This window comes from Erythrolamprus reginae, chromosome 1 (assembly GCF_031021105.1).
Source record: "Erythrolamprus reginae isolate rEryReg1 chromosome 1, rEryReg1.hap1, whole genome shotgun sequence".
Lineage (NCBI taxonomy): Eukaryota > Metazoa > Chordata > Lepidosauria > Squamata > Dipsadidae > Erythrolamprus > Erythrolamprus reginae.
Genome location: NC_091950.1, coordinates 128,863,665 through 128,889,201, shown reverse-complemented (window position 1 = coordinate 128,889,201; position 25,537 = coordinate 128,863,665). Strand labels below are relative to the sequence as shown.

The 25,537-nt window shown below is 38.8% G+C and overlaps 1 protein-coding gene across 1 annotated transcript in view; it reads right to left on the bottom strand.

The window, feature by feature from the left end:
- Positions 1-25,537, bottom strand: part of TRPM5 (transient receptor potential cation channel subfamily M member 5) — a 79,594-nt gene that overhangs the window by 31,930 nt on the left and 22,127 nt on the right. The window contains exons 4-15 of the mRNA XM_070735622.1: positions 24,789-24,969; positions 21,847-22,013; positions 20,881-21,052; positions 17,512-17,576; positions 16,647-16,838; positions 14,730-14,832; positions 13,780-13,898; positions 11,433-11,783; positions 9,883-10,014; positions 5,593-5,716; positions 2,047-2,192; positions 349-461 (exon numbers count right to left, since the gene is read on the bottom strand). Of these exons, the coding sequence (XP_070591723.1) occupies positions 349-461; positions 2,047-2,192; positions 5,593-5,716; positions 9,883-10,014; positions 11,433-11,783; positions 13,780-13,898; positions 14,730-14,832; positions 16,647-16,838; positions 17,512-17,576; positions 20,881-21,052; positions 21,847-22,013; positions 24,789-24,969 (1,865 nt within the window). The remainder of the gene's footprint in view (positions 1-348; positions 462-2,046; positions 2,193-5,592; positions 5,717-9,882; positions 10,015-11,432; positions 11,784-13,779; positions 13,899-14,729; positions 14,833-16,646; positions 16,839-17,511; positions 17,577-20,880; positions 21,053-21,846; positions 22,014-24,788; positions 24,970-25,537) is intronic.

Here is a 25,537-nt window from a genome sequence, read left to right as displayed (position 1 = left end):
TATTCTGTTGTCATTTCAGTATTTGCAGGTCACTGTTAAACTAATAAAATAGCCCTGATAAGAAACAGAACCAGGAGTACCAGCTGCATCTTTATTGTATGGTTATGTTAACAATCTTGCAAGTCTCGAGGTATTTCTGTCTCACACTTTTACACTCCTGAAAACTAAAGAGGTCCCTTCTTATATCCTTTTACCACCCTTCTTTCTTCACACTCAAATTTCATTTATGTTTTCTAGGCTTTGGCACTTCGCCCCGTCTTCCAAAGCTATTCCCACCTACCATTACAACCAGTATGCTTGCAGTCACTTTTCCCCCCCTCTTGATGCAAAAGAATCTATGGTTCATACCTGAATGCAATCAAGTTAGTGTAAATCAGGAAAGGGCACCCAAATCCACAGATCAGATTCAAAATTGGGGTGGATGTTGACATGTCTCCCCACCAAATCTTTGTCAGAAATGCCTGAAATTTAGAGAAGATTGATGTGAAAAACCAATGATATTATACAATTAAAATGCTAAGAAAGGAAAAAAAGGCAAGAACACAGCCAATACTAGCAGCCAATGCCCAAATTAGCAGGGATTATACCAGATTATCTATGGGACGGTCTCCTGTCGCATACTTCCCAGGGACCAATAAGATCTCACAGGGATCTCCGGGTCCCGTCGACTAAGCAATGCAGGTTGGTGAGACTGCAGGGAAGGGCCTTCTCTGAGGCTGCCCCGGCTTTATGGAACCAACTCTCCCAATGTCTGTACTGCTCCCACCCTACTGGCCTTCCGGAAAGCTGCCAAGATCTGGCTTTGCTGGCAGGCCTGGAGGCCGTGAATATTAACATCTGTGATGGCCAAAATATGTTGATTGGTATATGATTTGTTTGATAGGATTGTATGTGGGTTTTATAATAGAGTTTTATAATGGTTTTATAATGGGTTTTTATAATTTGATATTTATATTTGACTTCTTACTATTGTTGTTGTATTGCATTTTATTTGATTGTAAGCCTCTCTGAGTCTCAATGGGATTGGGCGGCATAGAACTCAAATTAAATAGATAGATCGATAGACAGACAGATAGATAGATGATAGATAGATAGATAGATAGATAGATAGAGATAGATTAGATAGATAGATAGATAGATAGATAGATAGATAGATAGATAGATAGATAGATAGATAGATAGATAGATAATACCCTGATCAAGAAATTACCAAGGAGGAAACTATACCATATCAACAATGGCTTCTGGCTTCTATCCCTAACTTTGGATAGCCTAATTGGAAAGGAAGTAGATTAGTGAAGATGAGCAGTGAAAGAGAAAATGTACATTGTAACCAATAAATATTTGAGTTCATCCCCTCAGATTGCTTCAATGCTCGATTGAAAAACCCAGGTAGAGGCAAGGAGGGTTGTGACATTCCTGTGCCTCTACAGCAGTGATGGCAAATCTTTTTTGGTTCGCCTGCCAAAAGGGTGTGTGCACATACACTAGAGTGCGCGCATAGGCCTACACCCATTCCCTTACCCCACGCATGTGCACAAACCCCCTGCCCCCGTGTGTGCATGCATGCAGGCCTCACTGAAGTCTGGGCCGGTAAAAAAATGGCCATACAGGTAAACTGGAAGTTTGGGAAAATGGACTTTGGATTGCGAAAAACCGCCCAATAGGCAAGCCGGAAGTCCATTTTTCTGAACTTCCGGTTTGCCTGTTGGGTGGTTTTTCACATTCTGGGACTTCCTGGAAACTTGCCTGAAGCCTCTGGAGGGCGAAGCGGCCTTCCCCAAAGATGAATATCAGCTGGCCAATGCACGCATGTGTGTTGGAGCTGACATAGGGCAACACTTTACGTGCCCTTCAATATGGCTCTGCTGTCACCTGTGGCACTCCTGCCATAGGATCACCATCACTGCTCTGCAGGATCCATATGCACAAGTGAGCGGACATAAGTTGAATCTGGGTACAAGCCTAATAATGTTCTCTCCGCTTTCTTCTGAATTGTGGATCACCCAACACCTTCAAGAAAGAGACCCCTCGAAGGATACTCACTTGAACCCCGTCATGTGCGAAAAAGAACTTGGCATCTGCTTCTGTAGCCAGGTGGAGACAAGTCGTCTTGCTCCAATATCGATTCTTCCTCACCAGCAAAGCAAAAGCTCGCTCTTCACTGTCATGGTAGCATTCGCTGAACAATTCTGCCAAGCCAAAAGTAAAGATGAAGATCAAGTAAACAGAATGAGATATGAGGACTATGATTTTGAACCCAGGTACACATGTTTTAAGTAGAGATGTTGATGTAGACAAAATTACAGAGTTCATTTATGCCCTTTCATAAACTCTCCTGGCACAGAAATCTTTCATTTCTAACCTAAGTGGTTCTAAAATGCAAAGATGCACCACAAACCTCCTGTTCCTAATTATTTTAAGGCTTTCTCTCCAGATCACCTATGCTCAGATTGCAGAATTATAGGTAAAATGAAGCCCATGAAAAGTCAATCAGGATAATCAAAGCACATTTGTTTATTTCCTCCTGTTATTCCAATTAATATAAAGCAAAAAATAAATAAATCCTAAAACACATACAATAAATTTATAAATGATATTTATCGAATAAGTTTATAAATATCATATATATTTATGTTTTACTCTATTGCTGTATATGTTTTACTCTTCCTTTTTTGCTTTACATTTATTGGAATAATAGGGCTAACAGAATGAATAATTGGAATAAAACTGCAAAACTGAAATATCGTTGTAAATGCTGTACATAATTAAAGGCGATCTTAATAGTCATCTAATCCAGCCTGTAATTCTACTTCATTTAGACCAGCTGTCCCCAAGTGCTTTCTGGAAATAGGGACTTGTTTTTTGGTAGAAAGTTTTTCCTCAAGGGGTGGGGGATGATTTCAAGCACAACCTTGATCCCACGCATACCAGATAATTTGCTCACTTGCCCAAAGTTTGTGCGGCCCACCTGCAGACAGCTATCAGCCCAAGGCACAGATAGGCTGGGATCCCTGATAGAAATTATTTATTTATTTATTCATTCATTCATTCATTCATTCATTCATTCATTCATTCATTCATTTATTAGATTTGTATGCCGCCCCGCAGAAAGAGATGCTGTAGTTAAAAATGAAAAAAACCATTCATAGATCATGGAAAATTATTTTGGCCCATTTTCTCTATCCTTTTGAAAACAGCAATGACCCAGCTCAGTTTCATTGCAACATCTGGATTGAAATGCAACCAATTTTGGTCAACACTGATGGCTGTTGGAAACTAGCTGAAACCCCACAATTCCCCTTCTAGAATTCTTTCACTATTTGGAAGGTGTCATGTGAATATTCCTCTACAGAAAAGTCTTGGACCCTCTGCTCATATAAGGAAATATAATAATGGTATTGGAATTTTTTCCATTGCATGGATTCCACAAGTTTGTAAACATAGAAGCTACTTATTAAAAAAAATAAAAATGGGTGGAAAGTCAATGATTTTTAAAATCCAAACTTCAGCTGCATCCTCCTTAGTAATTGAGAGATTTGTCTGTTTTTAAATATTACTTTCACACAATTCTTCTTACTTTATAAAGAAGGAAGTTCTCAAAATATTTGCATTCCAAACCTAGAATGAACAATAGGAGGAAATGGTGCTTATCTTAAAGAAGGATTTTTTAAAAAAAAAACACTTTCATCAAGGGGCAGAAAGATTGCAGAGGAAAGGACAACAGCTAGTCTAGAGGGAAGAGAAAGAGGCATTTTTGTTTCTTACTTAGGAAAGTGGAAATATCTCATTCAAGCCAGGATCCATAAAATATAAATGAACACATTGGAGGGTTTCACAAGAAGAGGCAAGTAATGAAATGAATGTTGTGATGTGATGACATAAACTTTCTAATTCCACACAACTTCACAATAAAGTGTGTGGCAGGGTGGAATGTCATCATTTTGATGTCTTTGTTGCTTAGGAAGGGATGCTTATGGTTGACAAAGTCAAACTATTTTTGGCTTTGCGATATAATACTTGTTTTGTGTGAGGCTTCTGTTTTCATTCCCTGGATCTCTTACCACAGATGGAGACTCAGGGGAGCTTCAACTAGAGATATAAAATACGCTCTCTTCCAAATTCTATGTCCCACCAGCTCCTTTTTAAAAAGTTATTTTCAGGTTAAATAAATGTGGCTTCAATAAATACAAGGTAGTCCCCATCTTACAAACAGTTCATTTAAGTGACTATTTGAAGTTACAATGGTGCTGGGGGGAAAAGTAACAATTTTTTTGCATTTACAATTGTTGCAGCATCTTCATGGTCATGTGATGATAATTCAGCCACTGGGTAACTAGCCTATATTTACTATGGTTGTAGTGTCCCAAGGTCCTGTGATTACCTTTTGTGACTTTCTGATAAGCAAAATCAATGGGGAACTCAGATTCACTTAACAACACTGTGTTGCTAGCATAAACAATTGCAGTGATTTACTTAACAACTGTGGCAAGAAAGGGTAAAATTCAGTTAACAAATGTCTCACTTAACAACAGAAATTCTGGGCTAAGTTGCCTCTTACTAACTAATAAATATTATAAAAGGTAAATGAAGATGCAGAATCATGGCAGGTTAGAGTGGAAGACAGGGAATATTGTTTTCTGGAAATTGTTTTTTGAACTCGACATCTCCATTTTAAAGTCATTTCTTGAAAACACACACAGAGAGGGAGAGAGATTTAGATTTAATTGGATTTGTATGCCGCCCCTCTCCGAGGACTCGGGCGGCTCACAGCAAGTACAAAAAAACAAGAAACAGTAATAACAATCCAATTAATACATTAAAAAAACCAATCTTTAAAATTCTAATTAAAAGAACTATCAATATCATTCATTCAACAATCAAACTAAAACATTCATGGGTCAGGGGGGAAGACCTAAGGAACCCCAGGTCTGGCGGCAAAGATGAGTTTTTAAACTCTTTTGGAAGATGAGGAGGGTGGGGACAGTACAAATATCTGGGGGGGGGAGCTGATTCCAGAGGGCTGAGGCCCCCACAGGGAAGGCTCTTCCCCTAGGTCCTGCCAGACGACATTGTTTGGTTGACGGGACCCTAAGGAGACCAACTCTGTGGGACCTCACCGGTCACTGGGATTCGTGCAGCAGAAGGCGGTCCCGGAGATAGTCTGGTCCTATGCCATGTAGGGCTTTATAGGTCATAACCAACACTTTGAATTGTGTCTGGAAACAGATCAGTAGCCAATGCAGTCCGTGGAGTGACGACGAAATATGGGCATGTCTCGGAAGGCCCAAAACTTCTCGCGTGGCTGCATTTTGGACGAGCTGAAGTTTCCGAACACTCTTCAAAGGTAGCTCCATGTAGAGAGCATTGCAGTAGTTGAACCTAGAGGTGATAAGGCCATAAGTGACCGTGAGCAAAGACTCCCTGTCCAAATAGGGCCACAACTGGTGCAGAGAGAGAGGGAGGGAGGGAGGAGGGAAGGAGAGAAAGAAAGAGAGAAAGAGAAAGAGAGAAAAAGAGAAGGAGAGAGTTGGTCACACACAGTGACCTGTACAAGCATGAATCATCTCTGGGCAGGCTGCATCTACCTACCCACTGCAAGCTGCTCATATTTTGCTTCTTTCATTCTGCGCACCACCTCTGCTTCAGTTTCCAGGTGGGACATCTCTCGTACTATTTGAGAAGCAGCCAGAGCTGCAGCAACTCCTTCTGGACCCTGGAGAAGGAAACATAAAGAACTACTGTACTTAAATGCTGCATTTCCGAAATTCAGTCAAATGTATAACTGTGGAGTTTCAATGGCCTGCCTTTTATGAAATAGAAAACATTATACATGCATAATAAATAATAATAATGATTAGTGTAGCAAAATTAACAAGATCTCACATATGTGTGCCTTCAAAGCTGGTGTTGATGCTTAATATTTCAACAAATTTCTGCAGCATGGGTGCCAAGATAAAGGAGTGTTTATGCATATGCTCTAGGAATGCCCAGTGGTGCAGAACTTTTGGCAAAAAGTGCAAGAGGATATTAATAGGATATTAAATATAAGATGGGTGATTACTAAGGAAATGGCAGTATTAGTTAAAAGTAGTGAGATGGGAGAATACAAAGAAATAAAACAAGCAGCGATAGAAAGCGCTCAGGCGGTAATAGTCTTGGGGCGACAAGACGCAACAAAAGGGACAATGCAAAATTGATATAGGTATATGATAGACCACATTCAATTTGAGATTATGGATAAAAGTATGAATTCGATTAATGAAATTGATTTGCAACAGCTGATGGGGCGATGGGACAAGGTAAGACAATATATGGCGAGTAGGATCTGAGACCAAGCTATAAGAAACAAGTTGGAATCACTCTATAATATGTAAAGAAATATTTCACTCTTGGGTTTAAAGGATTTATACAAGAAATACCCCCAACAATCACTGAGCACATGTTATATGTTGTGTGTGTGTTTTATATTATAAAAATCAATAAAAATATTTTTTTAAAAATATTTCTGCAGCATTCTTGGCAAGATTTCAGAAATGGTCTTTTTCCTAGGACTGAGAGAAAGTGCCTGGCCCAAGGTCACCAAGCTGACTTTGTGGCTAAGTCAGGACCAGAACTTTGGGTCTCCCAGTTTGTAGCCTGATGCTTTGACCATTGTACCAAACTGTCTTGCTCTGGTTTGGCCTTTTAAAGACTCATATATAGCAAACAGTTACATCCAACAGAGTGAACATGGTCGAGAGTTTAAAAAGAAAGGGTGCATCCCGTAATATAAATTCCATAAATGATTTCAGCTTGAAATGATCATAACGAAAGACAATTTGTCTGGACCAGAATATCTCCGGGACCGCCTTCTGCCGCACGAATCCCAGCGACCAGTTAGGTCCCACAGAGTTGGCCTTCTCAGGGTCCCGTCAACTAAACAATGTCGGTTGGCGGGGCCTAGGGGAAGAGCCTTCTCTGTGGCGGCCCCGACCCTTTGGAACCAACTCCCCCCAGATATCAGAGTTGCCCCCACCCTCCTAGCCTTTCGTAAGCTCCTTAAAACCCACCTCTGTTGTCAGGCATGGGGGAATTGACATGTTCCTTCTCCCTAGGCTTATAAAATTTATGTATGGTACGCTAGTGTGTATGATTGGTTTTAACTTGTGGGGTTTTAAAAATTAATTTAAATATTGGATTTGTTTACATTGTGTTGCTGTTGCTGTGAGCCGCCCCGAGTCTGCGGAGAGGGGCGGCATACAAATCTGATTAAACTTAACTTAAACTTAAACTTAATTTGGCAAAGTTGAATTTCGCATTTTTCAAAGCCTGCATCCAAAACACATCTTCTTTGGATATGAGAACAAGTAGGGTAAAAAGTGCAAGCATTTTGGCCCAATTATCTATGCCATATTAAACAAGGCTCATGCCAAGGAGAAAAGTTCACGGGAGGCAGTAGTTAAATCAGCCAAATAAAGAGCAATGAGAAATACATAAGCTCTGCTAGATCAGGCCAAGATCTACTATTCTATTTTAATCCAACATTTTGCTTCTCATCGTGACCAACCAAACACCACTGGGATTTTTCTGGACAATTAATCAGGTTAAATGTTATTTAAACTGCTTATAGATGACTTAAGCCTCATGCACATCCTCCTAAAATATTAGGGCAGAAGGAAAGTGGGCCTAAAATAATCTACTGGCCTTTGTAGCTTTTAAATGCTTCACTATATGAAATAAATCCTAACAGTCAAAGCAAATCTTCTCTCCCATTCAACACTCTATAGATAGAGTATTGGTCAGTGTTTAGGATGCCTCAGATATAGTTTTGCTGGCATGGGTTTTTTAAAACCCATGCCACCAGAAAGAATTATTTTCAAATTGTTCTCAGCGGCTTCTTTTCACTGCATTGTGCCATTATGATCTGAAAGTGCTATTTAGAAGGGCATTTTGCTTAATTCTTTTCAATCACAATTTCAAAGACGAAGCTGCAAGAGCCTTCAACTTTTTGTTCCTTTTCAAAGACTCTCTCAGAGATTTCTTCTTCTGCTGTAAACGGTAAATCTAAACTCTCGTTGGCTCTTGCTGAGACATGACAGGTGCCCCCAAGCTTTGCAAAAAGAGGGGGGAAACCCTGAAACATACTGGCAGGCTAGGGCTTCTGTTTTTGGTTTTGTGTACACTGTGGTTTTTGTTGTTTTGTTTTTGACTAAAGGAAACAATGTGTTTTAAACCTTTACCCTTCTGTGCAGAAACAGAAATACCACAAGGTTTCCTGTTTGGCTGTGAAATCACCAAGGGGCAGTCTCGGGTTATTTTTACAAAGAAGTGAAGTTTCAAATCTACTTAGTTAAGTAATCAGGTTGCTACACTATCGGCTTTGAGAGAAGACAGTATCTCAAGAATTATGTTTGTGTGTGAGAGAGAGATGGGTGCAGGAGGGGCAGGAAGAAGATTTTGTGTGTTCCCTTAGTCTGAATAGGATCATTCCAGCATTTATTCATTTCTTTTATTGATTTCAAGTTTTTTATTTTTTATTTATATTCTATCCCACCTTTATTTTTTATTTTTATTGCATTTTAATTATTTACTTTTAAACGTTATATTATTATTGATATTCCTAATATTATTATTATTATTATTACTATTATTATCTTTTATTTATTAAAACTCAATCAACTCAACATTTAAATGTGTCTCAAATACCATTGACTGATGCTAATGGTTGATGTGGGCTACTGCCAGCATTCTAAGTATCAACCAAGTATCTTCTTAAAATATGTGATGTTCCAAGTAGCACAGGGGTTTTTTTTGCTGGGGTTATTGCAGGAAGCTGCAATTTCTTGATGTGTTTTGTGAAATTCTTGGACATGGTACCAAGCACTCCGATAACAATGAGTATCACAGTTACATGGTTCATTCATAGCCTTGTAGTTTCGATGGCCAGGTCTCAATATTTCATGATTATTTATTGTCAAACATATCCAACTTCCTACTATTTTTCCCACAATAACATCCATGTGAGTTGGGTTGGGCTGAGAGAGAATGACTGGCCCAAAATTATACAGCTGGCTTAGGTGGCTACACTGGAACTTGATCTCATGGTCTCCTGTTTTCTGTCCTGTGGCCTTAACTGCCAGACAAAGTGGCTCTCTTTGATGTCACTTTAGTCTATACAAATCTAAGTGGCTTGCAGAGAAAACATCACAAGCAATTTATACATAGGATAGAAAAAAAATCAATAAATAATTAAATTCTTTAGAGATCTGGCAGTCCCTGATCAAATCTGTGGTTAATCTATATTTGGGGTGGTGTTGACTTCTTCTTGTGGGTTTATCAAAAATATACTCACTGTATTTGAAGCAAATATTTGCATGCCATTGTTCACATACTGTTTATAAATTGTTTTTATGCGGGACAACACAGGGGAGAATGGGTTCAGCCAGCCAAAGAACTTGAAAGAACTGTGCTTTGATTTTAAACATAGTAAAGTTCTCAACCACGGCATTTTCTATATTGCAATTCTACAACGTTCTTGTTTTTCATTTGCATAGTTTGTAAAAGTTACGTTTATTGTCTCATAAAAAATTATACAAAAAAGCAAGCTGTAAATCAATGTTTAGTTCGAATGTTTACAAAGCAGTTATATGGCCTTCAAAGGATGATATAGAGTGGAATATGTTCAAAGTCCATAGATAAGAAACAGAGCTGCATAATATTCTCTTATGCTCATTTGGTTGTTCCCTTTAAAATCATTGCCCAAACTGTAAACGTTGAGATATTTTCACAGTCGGACACAATAATTGCCTTTTAAATCAAATGCATACACAAAAACATACATACACACACACACACACACACACACAGAGAAGGATGAATTATCTGCTTCTTGAAGCTTACCATGGACCAGAAGAGGTGCGCCATCTTGTGCCGGTTTTGAAGCACTGCCCATAAAAATAAATCTCTCCAAGGATTTTCACTTTTCTGATTCATATCAAAGAGGCATGGGAACTTTCTTGCATTTGTCTTGTCCTAAATGAATGAACAATTTACCACTTCAAAAACATGTTTAAAATTCTAAGATACCACAGCTGGCTGGTTGTAAACAGGTAATTTCTAGGTTCTATCATATCTCAAGACCTAAAATGGTCACCTAACATCAAAAACATCATCAAAAAAGCACAACAAAGAATGTTCTTTCTGCGCCAGCTCAGGAAGCTCAAACTGCCCAAGGAGCTGCTGATACAGTTCTACAGAGGAATCATTGAGTTTGTCATCTGCACCTCTATAACTGTCTGGTTTGGTGCTGCAACCCAACAGGATCGACACAGACTTCAGAGGATAATCAGAACTGCAGAAAAAACAATTGCTGCCAACCTGCCTTCCATTGAGGACCTGTATACTGCACGAGTCAAAAAGAGGGCAGGGAAAATATTTACTGACCCCTCACATCCTGAACACAAATTGTTTCAACTCCTACCCTCAAAACATCGCTACAGAGCACTGCACACCAAGACTACTAGACACAAGAACAGGTTTTTTCCGAACACCATCACTCTATTAAACAAATAATTCCCTCAACACTGTCAGACTTTCTACTAAATCTGCACTTCTATTCTACTAGTTTTTCTCATCATTCCTTTCACCCATTTCCTCCCATGTTGACTGTATGACTGTAACTTGTTGCTTGTATCCTAAGATTTTTATTAATATTGCTTCTTCATTGCTTATTTGACCCCTATGACAATCATTAAGTGTTGTACCATATGATTCTTGACAAATGTATCTTTTATTTTATGTATGCTGAGAGCATATGCACCAAGACAAATTCCTTGTGTGTCCAATCACACTTGGCCAATAAAAATTCTATTCTATTCTATTCTAAATATAATAGGTAAACCAACTGGGGCTTTTGTTTATGTTTATTTAGATTTGTATGCCGCCCCTCTCCTCAGACTCGGGGCGGCTCACAACAAAGACAATAAAAAACTATTAAGTATTCAATAAATAGTGTACAAACGTAGTATCCTCATTGCTCACAAACACACACCCGTGGGGGCAGTAACCCATCATTTTATCATGGCTAAATAGTCTACATATTCGTGCTGCTGGACTTCACAATGATTTCCCCGCAAAAAGCAGCAGCGTGAATACGACTGCTCTTTTCAAAACCAATGCTGTATTCGGTTACAAAATAAATTGAGTTGGGTAGCATACAAGTTGACTAAATTATTACTATTACTTCTCAGGGAACTTAACACTAGAAGCTGGCCTTGAAGACAGGATTTCAAGGTGTGACTGGGATTGTTTCTACTGGGTTTCCTTTGAGTATACCACTCTGCCATTGCATGCTTTCTGGTTCTGGAAGTATTTAAGTTATACCTTGGAGTCCTAAGACTTCAAAAGGTATTGTGTTCATCATTAAACACAATTTGTATTAAAACACTCACCACTTTCTTCTTTCCTCCAGGTTTTTGGTCATGGTAAAAGCCTCTGCAGGCATCATGTAGAAAATCTTTCAATACTCTGGAAACTTCGTGGAGAGTGAAGAGAGGACACACATCCACCACTTCCTTGTGATGTTGTCCACTCATTCCAGCCAAAGTCAATCTGTTTTCTTCATGTTTTTTAAGTAGAAGCATATAGAGGAGCGACTTTGGGGAAATGTTACAGTACAGGCTCTGAAGACGGCTGTATGTTAGGAAGTCATATATGTTGGCACCGTTATCAATGAACAATTTCACAAATTCTGGCTTATCATTCACCAGGGCATCCATCAACACTTCCTCTAAATCACATGACTGGAATAATAACAAATGCAAAACAACTGTGATTGTAATATCACTACTATAATTACAATTACGAACTGTACCATCCTTTCCAACATTTATGCTTCATGGAAGCCAAAAGACTATAAGAAATTGTTTTATGCTGCCAATTATGCTCTCTGAACTGAGCTATAACTGTACAGGAACAAGAATGCAAGAAAAAAATAATCCTCTGTCCAACTTTTCAATCTACCACGCGAGGAAAAAGTGTTCAGTTAAAAAGTTTATGAACTAGATCAGTGATGGTGAACCTTTTTCCTTCGGGTGCTGAAAGTGCATGCACTTGCGCTATCATGCGTGCGTGCATGCCCACACCCATAATTTAACACCACTTGCTTCCCTCTGCATGCACACAATAACAATAACAATAACAATAACAATAACAATAACAATAACAATAACAATAACAATAACAATAACAATAACAATAACAATAACAATAACAATAACAATAACAATAACAATAACAATAACAATAACAATAACAATAACAATAACAATAACAATAACAATAACAATAACAATAACAATAACAATAACAATAACAATAACAATAACAATAACTATTATTATTATTATTATTATTATTATTATTATTATTATTATTATTATTATTATTATTATTAATTAGATTTGTATGCCTCCCCTCAGAGTGGCTCACAGCAACAATAAAATACAATAGAATACAAATCCAATATAAACCATATTTAAAAACCCATATTGTTAAAAACTAGCAATTCTAAAACAGTCACACCAATCTCAAGTGTTTAAGTCAGAAAAATTGAGGGGGGAAATTAATCCCCCCATGCTTGGCAGCATAGATGGGTCCTCAACATCTTGCGGAAGGCAAGGAGGGTGGGGGCAATTATCTCAGGGGAAAATTGATTCCAGAGGGCTGGGGCCGCCCCACAGAAGGCTCTTCTCCAGACGGGACCTGGAGAAGGGCAACTCTGTGGGACCTAATCGGCCGCTGGGATTCGTGCAGCAGAAGGCGGTCCCGTAGGTATTCTGGTCCGATGCCATGTAGGGCTTTATAGGTCATTACCAACACATTGAATTGTAACCGGAAACTGATCGGCAGCCAATGCAAGCTTCCCCATCCTCACACATGTGTGCATGACCCTCCCTCCCCCATTTCCTGACTTACGGTGGGTCCAGTAGGTCTGTATTTAGCTCTCCCCAGATTCCAGAGGCTTTCTTGGAGCCTGACTAGGGAGAAAACAGCCTCCCCCGCCCTCCAGAGGTCGAAAATACCATCCCAGAACCTCCACACTAGCTGAAAATCAGCTGGCTAGCGCAATGGAGCTGAGCTAGGGCAACGGCTCATGTGTACCATAGGTTCGTCATCATGGAACTAGACATCACTACCATACAAAAATTGTATACCAATGCAGACAGCATTCCACATTGCAGGTGACTACGCAGTCCTCAAGGCAATGCCTTACACTGCATCTTGAGAAACCTCACTACATGATTTATATTTAAACACATTCACCCCCAGATGATCAAGTAAAGGATTCAAATCATTATCTGATTACATTAACTATATGAAGTAACCTGTACCTCCTGGGTGAAATGCCTGAATTAGTACTGCAACTCCCCAAACTTATGGGCACCAGGGACCAGTACTGTGGAGAGAAGATGGACTGAAGGGGGTATGGTTTCATGTGCTGACTGCATTCCACAGAATGGGATTCGTTTGTTTGTGTGGCCCGGTTTCTGGCAAACCGCAGCCTAGTGCTGGTCCATGGATCAGGGATTTAGGACCCTGAATTAGTATATCAAGCAAAATGCACTAGACCCTCACAGAGAATTTACCAATGGATATCAAAAACATTAAAATGTAGGTGGACTCATTATGCAGTAACTCCAGTTCATAGATTACCAGTTCAAAAGAAGCACAGGACAGATCTATTTTGCTGAAACTTTATAAATAATTGAAAGGTATGTTTTAAAAAGAAGGATCTACCTTCCACTCCACATCTCCATTGAATATTTCACTTTTAGCGATGTCCACTCTATTCCAGCCCACAGCCAGCTTGAGTTCATCCAGATATTCGTGGGCTTCCTGACTATGACTCTTACAAGCTGTCACAAACATAAAATAAGAATAAATTCACAGTGGAGGTTTACTCGAGAGTTCATAAATTACTGCCAAGTAAGCATACACAACTTTGTAACCACAATCCTTTAAGGAAATAATGTGCTTCAAATCTACATTGGGTTATACATTTTTATCTGATTTGCTTTGGTTTGTGTACTGTTTCAGGTCCTTCATGGGTCAGAATTAGGTAGGTGTTTAATTCTTTCAGAAAAGGTAGTGATTTAATTAAACTAGGGAAGCAATCTGTTAATATGTAAAGGTGTTCAGCTAGAATTGTGCATTTTTTAATTTCAACCTTCTTGTTCTCTGTGGATGATTTATATATTACAAATGTGATTATACAGAAAAAAGGTTACCCTTTAAAAAAAAACAGACCCAGATGTCAGCATGTGCCCTTTTCCAGTTCCAAGTATGAATTTGTAGCACACATTGCCCAACATTATTTTTATGTTGCTGCAACAAAAACACATGATATAATAGACAGTCAGCTAATTAACCACTACATGGAAGCATCCAAAGACTTGATGGCACATAATCAATTAATCAATCATGACAATGCTCATAGTTCTTTTGGAATATAAAAATGGCTATGTCACTTTCCGATCTCAGCAAGCCTTTGATATGCAATTGATTATTTTTAAAATAGTAGCTTAATATTTTTGAAGGTTAAATTGGAATTGGTTTGTGAAATGGATTTCTATCTTGTGTGATTCATTATTAGGATTTTATTTAAGGTAAGAAATTCTGCACATCAAGCAAATGAGTTTTTCATTTGTGTTTAACAAACAAAGAGCATTGATTTAAAATATGTTAACCTTTAACCAGGGCTTTCAAAATAACTGTATCCAATTCTTCTGAACCTTCTTGTTCAAAGTAATGCATAGTTAGAAGCTGCTCCTGGGTGATGATACTTTTGATCTAAAGAGTTAAAACAGACAACTGGTTTCCAACAGTTAAAATTACGGATTATTCATGCTTTGATTATATTGCATGCCAAGAGTTATGAGAGGCAAAATAAAGCAAGTCCTGCCCTCTGGGGTCCACTTAAAAGAAGAATATATGCTAGCCTTGTCTGGAAATATTCAGGGCATGTAAATGATCCAAGCTCTTTAAAGTTTACTATAATTATTTCCAAAATTAGACTCTTTTAATATGTGCTGCTTAGAGCTGCCTTTAAATTTAGTTGAGAAAGCTGTTATTGAGATGCTGGTGGGAGATAAACTTTTAGTCTGCATAGCACCTAAACTGGAACTCAGTTAGATGGGCAAACTGGTAATGGGCTAAGTCTCCTGATGGAGTGATAATGAACCTATGATATGTATGTCAAAGGTGACACACCAGAACATTTGAGTTGACACGCTAATGTTCACAAACACCTGACAACAACTATTCTCTAAACAGGGGTGTCAAATTTGCAGCCGATGGGCTGGATACATCACATGCTGGCTCCAACCCCACCCAGTTTAGCAAGGGGGGGAAAGTCCCGATACATCAGCCACTCCGAGTCTTCAGAGAGGGGCGGCATGCAAATCTAAAAAATAATAATAATAATAATAATAATAATAATAATAATAATAATAATTATTATTATTATTATTATTATTATTATTATTATTATTATTATTATCTTCATCATCATCATCATCATTATTATTATTATTATTATTATCATCATCATTATTGTTATTGTTATTGTTATCGTTATCATTATTATTATTATTATTATTACTATTATTATTAATTATTATTATTATTATCATCATCATCATTATCATCATGTGAAAACGCTATGTCAACACGAATTTGACAACCCTGCTCTAAAGTATGCCTTATTCTCATGTGATTTTTGGAGGCTATGGAGGCAGCACAAAAAAGGGATGGACTGTCGCATGACCCCTGGATCCTCCCCTATTGTTAGTACTATGTACAAAACAGTTGAGTTTGCAATATATAAACAAGCAACAATGAATATTTGTTTGTATTGAAGTACTATAGCTTTAAGAGGTAGTGTTGCAGGTTGCCATAAGAGGGAGCCAGAAAGCATGATTCTCTCTCTCTACTCTCTCTGTTCTTTCTGCTGATTCATTGTGACTGATTTAGTAAGCTCTATGTGTTCGATGGTAGTTTAATGTATTTGTAAGCTGTAATGTATATCTGATATGTAAGACAAAGACAGGCTTGTAATATTATTATTGTATTGAGAGATATTGACTGATTCAGTGTATTTGACTGTTCAACTTGACTGTGCTATTTCTAAAGTAAACACTATTTTATACACTTTAATGTATCTGTCTTGTATGACTGAATAATTACTTATATCTCCTGGATATCTGCTGGAATTCCACGTTTTCCTCTGTGCTTGATAACTCAAGGAACTCCTTAACACCTATGGCATAATGGAAAGTCATAGAGAGACCTTTTTCTTTTTCGCTTATTTTCAGGTTGTTAATACTCAGCAGCATTTTACCTTACATTCTTTTATGGCTGTTGTATTTTACCCTTTATAGGATAGTTTTATTATTATATTTTATAATATGTATATTTCCTAAGATATAATGTCTCGGGCGTATATTTTTTGTTTTCTTGAAAAGTCATATATTTAGGGGAGAGGTGGATGATTTGGCTTGTGGTTAGGGTATACAGATAGACAGAAGACATAGTAGAAATGGAGGTGTTACCAAAATATTTTTACAGTCCTTTAATGCATTTGATGCATTAAGAAATTAACTTACCATTTCAGTCCAATGAACAGTGTCCTTCCAAGTGAAATGTTCTGTGGGGAACTTCTGTTTTAATTTTTTTTCTACTACCTTTGGCACAATTAAGTGTGGCTCACCCATCAGTGCAGCTAAAATATCAGCTATACCACCCGATCCAGCCAAAATAAGACAAGGGATAGAATTTTTCAACCCCCTGAAAATCCGCTATTGAAACAAAAACAAATAGGGCCATATATGTTCAGACAAAAGAAAACCACATAATTATATATAGATTTGTCCATTGAATTCAGTGGGACTTGTATCAAACCCAGTCAGGTTGCAGCAGGGGCTCATCTGGTCAGGAATTTGGAAGGGAGACTAGGAAATTGCAGAGCTGCAGGCTCGACTGAACGGTTTTCAAAATCCCACTGAAGTCAATGGCAAACAATCTATGAAGATCAGATAAAAATTACATGAAGTAAACTTTAAAAGAAAAAGAAGGGATTCCAATGTTAATCCCTGAAATAACTTGGCACCCATGGACACCCAGTACTGATGCTTAGCCAAGACTAATATTATTAAGTCTATATAACATTTCCCGTACTCTGTATTTAGACAGCTTCTAGATAACCATCTTGATTAACATAACCAACCTTATTTCTTCCTCTTCCCATTATTTCACTTAACTAAAGAAAGAACTGAAAAAAAATGTTCTGGTCTCTTGTTTCATGAAGTTCTAACTGGACTTTATCCAGGAATTATGCAACTATATGATGTATTTCACTTTTAAGCAGTCTGCCCATGTAGGCCCCTGTGTCCAGACCCCTCTGTTTCTTACCCAGCACTACAATCTTTGCATATTTAGAATTCTTATGACAACAAAGTTTTCATGTCTTACCTCAAGAATGTGAGGTCTTCCATTCACAAGTAAACAGAGAACTGGGATTTCAATGCTACCTGTTCCTGAGTTAATATATTATAAAATATGTGGTAAATATCTCACAAAATTCAAAATAGATATTGACTAATTCAGCTGATTATTTGTTTCTAATCAGTTTATGCCCAATATCACCTCTACTTGACCATGCTACAAAATAGCAGGAAGACCTAAACAATATTTGAACAGATCAAACATCACTTTTAAGTTATAATGGATTTTGTTGACTTTGGTTTAGTAAGAGAGATAGATGTGTTTGTGTGTGTGTGTGTGTGTGTGTGTGAGAGAGAGAGAGAGAGAGAGAGGAGGGGGGAAGAGAGAGGGAGGGAGGGGGAAGAGGGAGAGAGGGGGGAGATTCAAGCATGAGTAGTGATGAGCTCATTTAAGAGTCAATTCCCAAGGATAACATGTGCTGATGCAAAGACCAAATTCATTAAGAAACTAATACTACTTGAAAACAATATTCTGAGAGGAAATGGCATTTTATGAAATGTCTAATACTAGCATTTGTCTCTTATGCTGCTACCACATACAGTATGTATCATCCTTTCTTGTATCCCTTCTTATCTCTTTAACGTATTTTTACTTATAAAACAGTTACATTTTTCATGTGTATTACTGCATTCTCTGTAATGAGCAAACAATGATATAGACGTACATGTTTATGCAGCATAAAAATCCAATTAATAAATCATAAACAAACAAATAAATATGAGCACACACTCACAGAGTTACTGAATATTTTGCTAAACTAAAGACATTATACTTGACCAGGGTAAAACAATAGACTTCTGTAAAGCCTTTGACCCAGTGGTTCACGATAAATTACTTCTGAAACTGAAATTCTATGGCATCTCTTGACCCCTACATGACTGGATAAATGCGTTCTTGTCAAACAGACAACAAGTGGTCAAAATAGGGAGTGCCCTATCTAATCCAGTTCCTGTGTACCCCAAAGCAGCATACTTGGACCAACACTCTTTTTATTCTATATATGGTAAATACCTTTGCAATCACATTACAAGCAACTGTGTTTCCTTCACTAATGATGTAAAAACACCACTGACAACACTGCTACCCTCCAAAAAGACCTTGACTTTGTGTCAGAATGATCAAACATCTGGCAACTTCAAATCTGAACCAACAAATGCTCTGCCCTCAACCAACAAATGCACTGCCCTATATATTGGCAGCGAAGCAGTGGAAGTGATGTGCCGGTGCCTGGAGGCTGTTGGGGACTGGATGGGTGTCAACAAACTCAAACTCAATCCAGACAAGACGGAGTGGCTGTGGGTGTTGCCTCCCAAGGACAATTCCATCTGTCCGTCCATTACACTGGGGGGGGAACTACTGACCCCCTCAGAGAGGGTGCGCAACTTGGGCGTCCTCCTCGACCCACAGCTGACATTGGAACATCATCTTTCGGCTGTGGCGAGGAGGGCGTTTGCCCAGGTTCGCCTGGTGCACCAGTTGCGGCCCTATTTGGACAGGGAGTCATTGCTCACAGTCACTCATGCCCTTATCACCTCGAGGTTCGATTACTGCAACACTCTCTACATGGGGCTACCTTTGAAAAGTGTTCAGAAACTTCAGATCGTGCAGAACGCAGCCGCGAGAGCCATCGTGGGGCTTCCCAGATTCGCCCACGTTTCTACAACACTCCGTGGCCTGCATTGGCTGCCGATCAGTTTCCGGTCACAATTCAAAGTGTTGGTCATGATCTTTAAAGCCCTACATGGCATTGGACCAGAATACCTCCGGAACCGCCTACTGCCGCACGAATCCCAGCGGCTGATAAGGTCCCACAGAGTTGGCCTTCTCCGGGTCCCGTCGACTAAACAATGTCGTCTGGCGGGCCCCAGGGGAAGAGCCTTCTCTGTGGCGGCCCCAGCCCTCTGGAATCAACTCCCCCCGGAGATTAGAACTGCTCCCACCCTCCTTGTCTTCCGTAAACTACTTAAGGCCCATCTATACCGCCAGGCATGGGGGATTTGAGACACCTTTCCCCCAGGCTTATTATAATTTATGTTCAGTATGTATGTGCTTTGGTTTTTTAAATTGATAGGGTTTTTAGTTTTTTTTTCTTAATATTAGATTTGTGCCTGTACAATATTGTTTTATCGCTTGTTGTGAGCCGCCCCGAGTCTTCGGAGAGGGGCGGCATACAAATCTAATAAATTATTATTAATTAATTATTATTATTAAAAAGGATCAGAACACCAAATGCAAGCTGAATAAACAAGGCTTTGCAGACGACCCTCACTCTGTTAAAGACCTTGGAATACTCATATCAAATGATCTAAGTGCCAAATTCCACTGCAACAACATCGCCAAAAAGGCTTCAAGAGTTGTTAACCTAATCTTATGTAGCTTCTTCTCCACACTGCTAACCAGAGCATAAAAAATATTCACCAGACCAATCCTTGAATACAGCTCATCTGTCTGGAACCGCATATTGGACATAAATACTGTACATTAGAAAGTGTCCAAAGATACTTTTTGAGAAGAGCCCTCCACTCCTCTACCAGCAACATTATACTTTACTTGAAATCCTGGGCTTAGAAAGGTTAGAACTATGTCACTTTCAACACAACCTAAGCATAGCTTATAAAATTATCTGCTACAACATCCTTCCTGCAATGACTTTTTCATCTTCAATCAGAACAATGCATGAGCGCACCCCAGATACAAACTCAAAGTGAACCACTCCAAACTTGACTGTAGAAAATACAACTTTAGCAACAGAGTGATTAATGCCTGGAACTCACTACCTGACTCTGTAGTTTCATCACCTAACTCCCAAAACTTTACCCTTAGACTGTCCACTGTTGACCTCACCCGGTGAAGGGCTACCAAAATTTTTACTACCACACTGTGGGTGTGGCTTATGCAGAACACTCTGCATTTTCTTTCAACATCTTTCAGTGCAAATTGGGTGCTCTGGGGTGGAGCTCCATTTTCGCTACCCCACTGTGTTCCCCCCCAATCCAGGCAGCAGCCCACCCCTTGACCTCACCCGATTCCTAAGATGTCAGTAAGGGGCGTGCACCAACGTGCCTACGGTCCCTGTCCCAATGTTTCCCTCTTATCAGTACCCATCTTATGTATGTAAATTATGTTATATCTATGTATATTACCAATACGTTCTTGACAAATAAATAAATAATTAGCTGCCAAATTTACACTATCTATGAATTTGCTTATTGATTTCAATGATTATGTTCTAATTAAAGTAAATCTGACTCTGTCCTATCATTAAGCAACAATAACCCCCTGAAAATGTCAGACCTCCAAATGGTGGCCAAATGGCAAATAAGGGGGGTTTCTTACCTCCATAGCTAGTATGCTGCTCTGAAATATATTTCTCCAAGGTGAGTTGCAGTTTTGTTGTCCCATCTGGCTCGCCCTCTTCCACCAAAATGAAATGGGAATGATGATTTTCAAGGGAATACAAAGGCCCCTGGACGTTATTATCAGTTTTGAGGCTTACAGGAATGTCATTCTATGAAAAAAGAAAACATCACTTTTCACACACAGGCAAATTATTATTCTGGACCATGCCTGTTTAATATGATTAAGTCATGTGCTGCATGTAAATGTTTTTATCAAATGAAAGAGCATTACATGTTCTTAAGTATCCTCTACACCAGTGTTTTTCAACCAGTGTGCCGCGAGACATGGTCAGGTGTGCCGCGAAGAAGGAAGCTCAGGTTCCGCTCTCGCAACTTTTTGCTAAGAGAGAGAGAGAGTGAGAGAGAGAGAAAGAAAGCAAGAGAAAGAGAAAGAAAGAAAGAGAGAGAGAAAGCAATAGAGAGAAAGAAAAGAAAGAGAGAGAACGCAAGAGTGAGAGAGAAAGAAAGCAAGAGAGAGAGAGAAAAGGAGAGGAAGGGAGAGAGAGACAGAGAGAAATGAGCAAAAAGGGTAGGGAAAAAGAGAAATGAGAAAATGATTGAGACAGAGAATGACAGGAAAGAGAGAGGAAAAAATGAGAGAGAAGAGACTCTTGATTTAAAGCATATGATAAAAAGCACCCAAAGAATAAGAGAGAAGAAAAACCCAACCCTCACCTGTTTTTGGAAATGGTTCAAGAGTGTGTATACACACACACAAAGGTGGGGAGGAGACAGGGATGGAAAAAGAGAGCAGAGTGTCTTAGAATGTCATTTTGTGTCATTTTGGTTGGTGATGTGCCCCAGGATTTTGTAAATGTAAAAAATGTGCCGCGGCTCAAAAAAGGTTGAAAATCACTGCTCTATACGTATATTTGCCACACTTTTACCAGTGAAAAGATGGTACCTTGACATTTTCCAGAAGATCTCTCTGCTGTATTTTCGCCAGGGAAGTTATTCCTATTGCAACTACTTTTACTGTAGATGAAGTACTTGTCAACATATGATCTTGGACTGCTTGTCCGATGTGTTTTGTTATTCCAACATGCAAAGCGCTTGTAAAAATCCAGGCACCTGAAATGATTTATTTTTCAGCCTTGTATAACAAGAACTAAACACATGTAGTATTGCCTAATCTGAATTCAGGGATTAAATCTAAAGTTTAGTTTAATTCAAACCAAAGCAAGATTCAGAGAAACAACTCTATTCCCCTATAGATTAACAATGGAAAATATAAAATGGTTATGTAAAGAAAGAAAATGCTCCCAGTTGTCAATTGATCAAAATTAAACCTTACAAGTTGGCTAAGATGTTGAGATCAGTAAAGCCTGGGAACCTAAAAGTGAGTTACAATACTTGTTTCTAAATATCCTACTTTGTTTTTTGGTCCCTGTTTTTCTTTCTTTCTGTGTATCTTGCTCTCTCTCTCTCTCTCTCTCTCTTTCTCTCTCTCTCTGTGTGTGTGTGTGTGTCTCTGTGTCTCCTCTTCCTCCTCCTGCTTGATTTTGCTATATATATAAAACAAGCAATTTGAATATTATGGGAAGAATTTAGCCCATTACTTATCTGTTAGCTACAGAAGGGCAAGACTAGTTAAAGGAAATTCCATCTTACTCTTACTCTTCCAGAATAAAGATGCAAAGAGGAGGGTTTTTTCAATAAAGAATGATGTTAGTAGCAGCAAGAAATCAGGCCGGAGATTGCCACAATAGATAGTGGTTTAGAGATCCGCATTTGATAGAGCCATAGGGACTGACCCAGTGGTGAGTTGCTACCGGTAGCAGTGGTGGGAGGCTCTGCCCACCTGCACGTCATAAAAAATGTTCTGTGCATGCGCAGAAGAACACTTGTGTGTCAGCGTGCTCCCCTTCCCTAACTGGTAAGAAAGGTAAGTGGAACCCAATACTGGACTGACCCATCATATCCCCATAAGAACTGCAGAAAAAACAATTGCTGCCAATCTGCCTTCCATTGAGGACCTGTATATTGCATGAGTCAAAAAGAGGGTGGTGAAAATATTTACTGACCTCTCACAACCTGGACATAAACTGTTTCAACTCCTACCCTCAAAATGTTGCTACAGAGCACTGCACACCAAGACAACTAGACACAAGAACAATTTTTTTCCTGAATGCCATCACTCTACTAAACAAATAATTCCCTCAACACAGTCAAACTTTTTACTAAGTCTGCACTTCTATTTCTACTAGTTTTTTCTCATCATTCCTATCACCCATTTCTTCCCACTTCGGACTGTATGACTGTAACTTGTTGCTTGTATCCTAAGATTTTTATTAATATTGATTGTTTCTTCATTGCTTATTTGACCCCTATGACAATCATTAAGCGTTGTACCTCATGATTCTTGACAAACCTATATTTTCTTTTATGTACACTGAAAGCATATGTACAAGACAAATTCCTTGTGTGTCCAATCATACTTGGCCAATAAAGAATTCTATTCTATTTTATTCTGTATATTTGAATGTACAAATACCCATTTTATTTTAGGCTACATACCATTTTTCTCTGGCAGATAATGAATTCTCATGTGGGGTGAAGAGTACCAAATTTCATTGAAATTGATGCACAGATCTTTCAACTACCATATTTTTTTTAAGTACCTGTAAACATGCTCTGAGACAGAATGTGGTGAAATACAGTACTACATTGCAATAGTAGCTGCTTGGCTGAGAAACAACTTTTGTCAAGTTTCAGACCTATATGATCAAAGAGGCTGCATAAAAAGATGTTCAAGAGAAAGGAAGATGTTCCTTCCTGAATGTAACTGACTGTTGGGGATATATTTGTCAGTTTAGACCAGGGTATCTAAGAGAGAGAGAGCTAAGAAATCATTATATGATTGTCCAGTGAAGAGCTGCCAAAATTTTTACTGCCACACTGTAGGCATGGCTTATTTTGTGAGTGTGGCTTGATATGTCATGTGATCAGATGGGAATGGCTTGCCAGCCATGTGACCATGTGGGAGTGGCTTGACAATAATGTGACTGTGGGGCTTAAAGGTCATGTGACTGGGTGGAAGTGGCTTACCAACCAAGATAAGTTTTCAAATAGGTGCTTGGACTCTTTTTCGGTTGATCAAGTCACATTATTTGAATAGCCACAAAAAGGACAAATGATAGACAGCATTATTTGTTGAGGAGCACAGTAACATTTTAAGGTTTTGTACTGAACCAACAAGGTTCAGTATGATAACAGATTAGGCAAGTAGCTCAATTTTCTTTAATTGCTATAAAAGTTCAGTTCTAGATAATGATTAAAATGATTGAAGCATTTATGGGTAAAAAACATACTGTTTAATTATTTCCTATCTTAAAAGTAATTAGCAACCATACCAAAGTACTAGGGAAGGAAGGACAATTAAAAAAACAGTATTCAATAAATATTGCATAAATAAATAAATTCAATAAATAATGCATTATTACCCCCACTGCACTCCCCCTCCCCCCACCATGGGGGCAGCAGCCCATCACTGGGCTTCTCTGATCAGAGACTAAATGAAAGAAGCAGAGTGAAACCATAGACAGTATGATAAAACAAGGTTGTTTACTTGTGCCCAAGGATTTCACTCCTATCCAAGATATGATAGGGTGAAAAATGGTGAGCTGATTATAAAGGCAACTCTCCTTGGATCTTTTAAATGAACAATCCAATTTCTAATAGGGTTGAGTCTTTTCAGAAAATTTAGCAAATTGAACTTAGAAAGGCTGAAAAGTTTTAAGATTCTCGGTATATTTTAATATGTAAATTTAGTCCCTTAGAGTCTTATTGAACAAGGTGAGTAAAGACAATGCTGGGGGTTTTTTTCAGGAACAAAACAAAACAAACCTGTGCTTTGGGCAGCCTTAACCAATCCTTTCCTCAATGAATCACGTAACCAAGGTTTCACCTGAAAGTGTTCTTCTTCTCCAACAAAAGAGACAACCAGATTAGGAGCAGGAAGGTTCCACTTGTTACTCATGAGGTCAAATATAACTCCGGGATGGATGGCACATGGAACCTTAAGAAACTATATTCAAGAAAAGGACATTCAGACAAAACACATGAAAAAACAATAGGATTGTAGAAACCAGAAGCCAGCTTCTCTCTCAAATGTAAATGTAACTAGTTGATTCTGGGTAGTGTTGGGCGAACCAAACTTTCAAATTTCGGACTCGTGCCGAACTTTGCAGTGTTCGGCATGCCAAATCCGAACATGAACTTTTTAAAAAGTTTGGGTAAAGTTCGGGTTCGGCATTCGCTCAAAAACCGCAAAATGCCATCACTTGGGAGGAGAGTGGGGAATCCCATCATGGGATTTCCCACCTCCTTTTGCTTGCAGCGCCGCAAGCAAAAGGAGGTGGGGAATCCCACGATTGGATTCTGGGGGTGGGGCTTTGACATCACGGAGACTCCTTCCTCCCCGTTTCAGCCAGCCAGAAGTAGTCTCTTTGACGTCAAAGCCCCACCCCCAAAATCCCATCGTGGGATTCCCCACCTACTTTTGCTTGTAGTGCTGCTGCGGCATCCTTTTCTGTAAAAATAAAAGGAAAAATGCTTATTTTTACAGAAAAGGATGCCACAGTGGCTTGCTGCTG